At 34.9% G+C, this 1,168-nt stretch overlaps 1 protein-coding gene across 1 annotated transcript in view; it reads right to left on the bottom strand.

Moving 5' to 3' along the window:
* The window catches only part of LOC106873992 (protocadherin Fat 1-like), a 446,823-nt gene that overhangs the window by 157,666 nt on the left and 287,989 nt on the right, over positions 1-1,168 (bottom strand). The window contains exon 4 of the mRNA XM_052974702.1: positions 258-320. Coding sequence (XP_052830662.1) covers positions 258-320 — 63 coding nt within the window. The remainder of the gene's footprint in view (positions 1-257; positions 321-1,168) is intronic.

Below are 1,168 nucleotides of genomic sequence, written 5' to 3'. Positions count from 1 at the left end.
TATATATATATATATATATATATATATATAATAATAATTATTATATGTAAATACACACATATATGTATATTTACAGAAATACTGAAAGCCAAATATTTACATAGAGAAAAAAATTATATGCATAAGCACACACACAAATACACTCAAATAGACACACACTGTCACTCTCGCGCACACACACCTATATGCATAAAACAACTGATAAATTGTGAAATATCGTGGACTGAGATGAAAGTGTTAGAAATATTTCTGCTTACCGACAGCAGCATCTTCCGGAAACATTATGTAAATTTCATAACCTTGCTGTGGTTTACACGCTTCTATAAAAGAAAAGAGAAGAAAAGGAATATTACCAAAACAATATTTTACTGAAAAATTTTATGTTTGATTTGTGTGTGTATTCAGTACACTGTTAGTTACACTGCTTTGACTTTGTCATACGCTCTGTCTCTATGTCTCTCCCTGTCTCTCTCTCTCTCACTTACTCTTTCGTTGTACATACATTACACACACACTCACACACACACATATATATATATATATATATAATAAAAACATTGTCCCTAAGTCTCTCAACGAGAGATATTCAGTAGAAGCACTTTAAAGTAAAGATTTTTTGCCAACCTCATGTGACAGTCCCATTTTGGGGCAGCCCAAAAATGTGTGTGAGTTGTCCATTTTAAAACAGACGAGGTACATGTCGAAAAACTGGTAACCCAGAATGCCGTGCACATCGACGGGTCGTGTGTGTTGAACATGCTGTCACTGTTTTAAAAGGGAGAAGTTATTCTCCTATGCCACACACGACGTGCATATGCAAATAATCGTTCTAGACCTCACTGAGCACGGTGCAAATAGCGTTGGCTGCTTATTTCTCTGGGATTGGCCGAATCATGCAGGCACCACGGATGAGAATGCAGTAAGGATCGAACATTGATTAAGGCTTTTCATCATTTTTTTCAATCTGTGGAGAATATGGCACAATTTAAAATGCTCGTGTGTCTACAATATGGCTTTATACACATACACATTTATATATATGCATATATACGTGTGTAGGTCTTGTTTACACATATATGTTATCTCTCTCTCTATACATATAGACATATATATAGAGGCGGCTCTATATACACACACAAACCCACACCCATACATACATATATATATA

This window comes from Octopus bimaculoides, chromosome 19 (genome assembly GCF_001194135.2).
Source record: "Octopus bimaculoides isolate UCB-OBI-ISO-001 chromosome 19, ASM119413v2, whole genome shotgun sequence".
Classification (NCBI taxonomy): domain Eukaryota; kingdom Metazoa; phylum Mollusca; class Cephalopoda; order Octopoda; family Octopodidae; genus Octopus; species Octopus bimaculoides.
The sequence above is the reverse complement of the archived record's forward strand: the minus strand, read 5'-3'. Positions and strand labels throughout refer to the sequence as shown.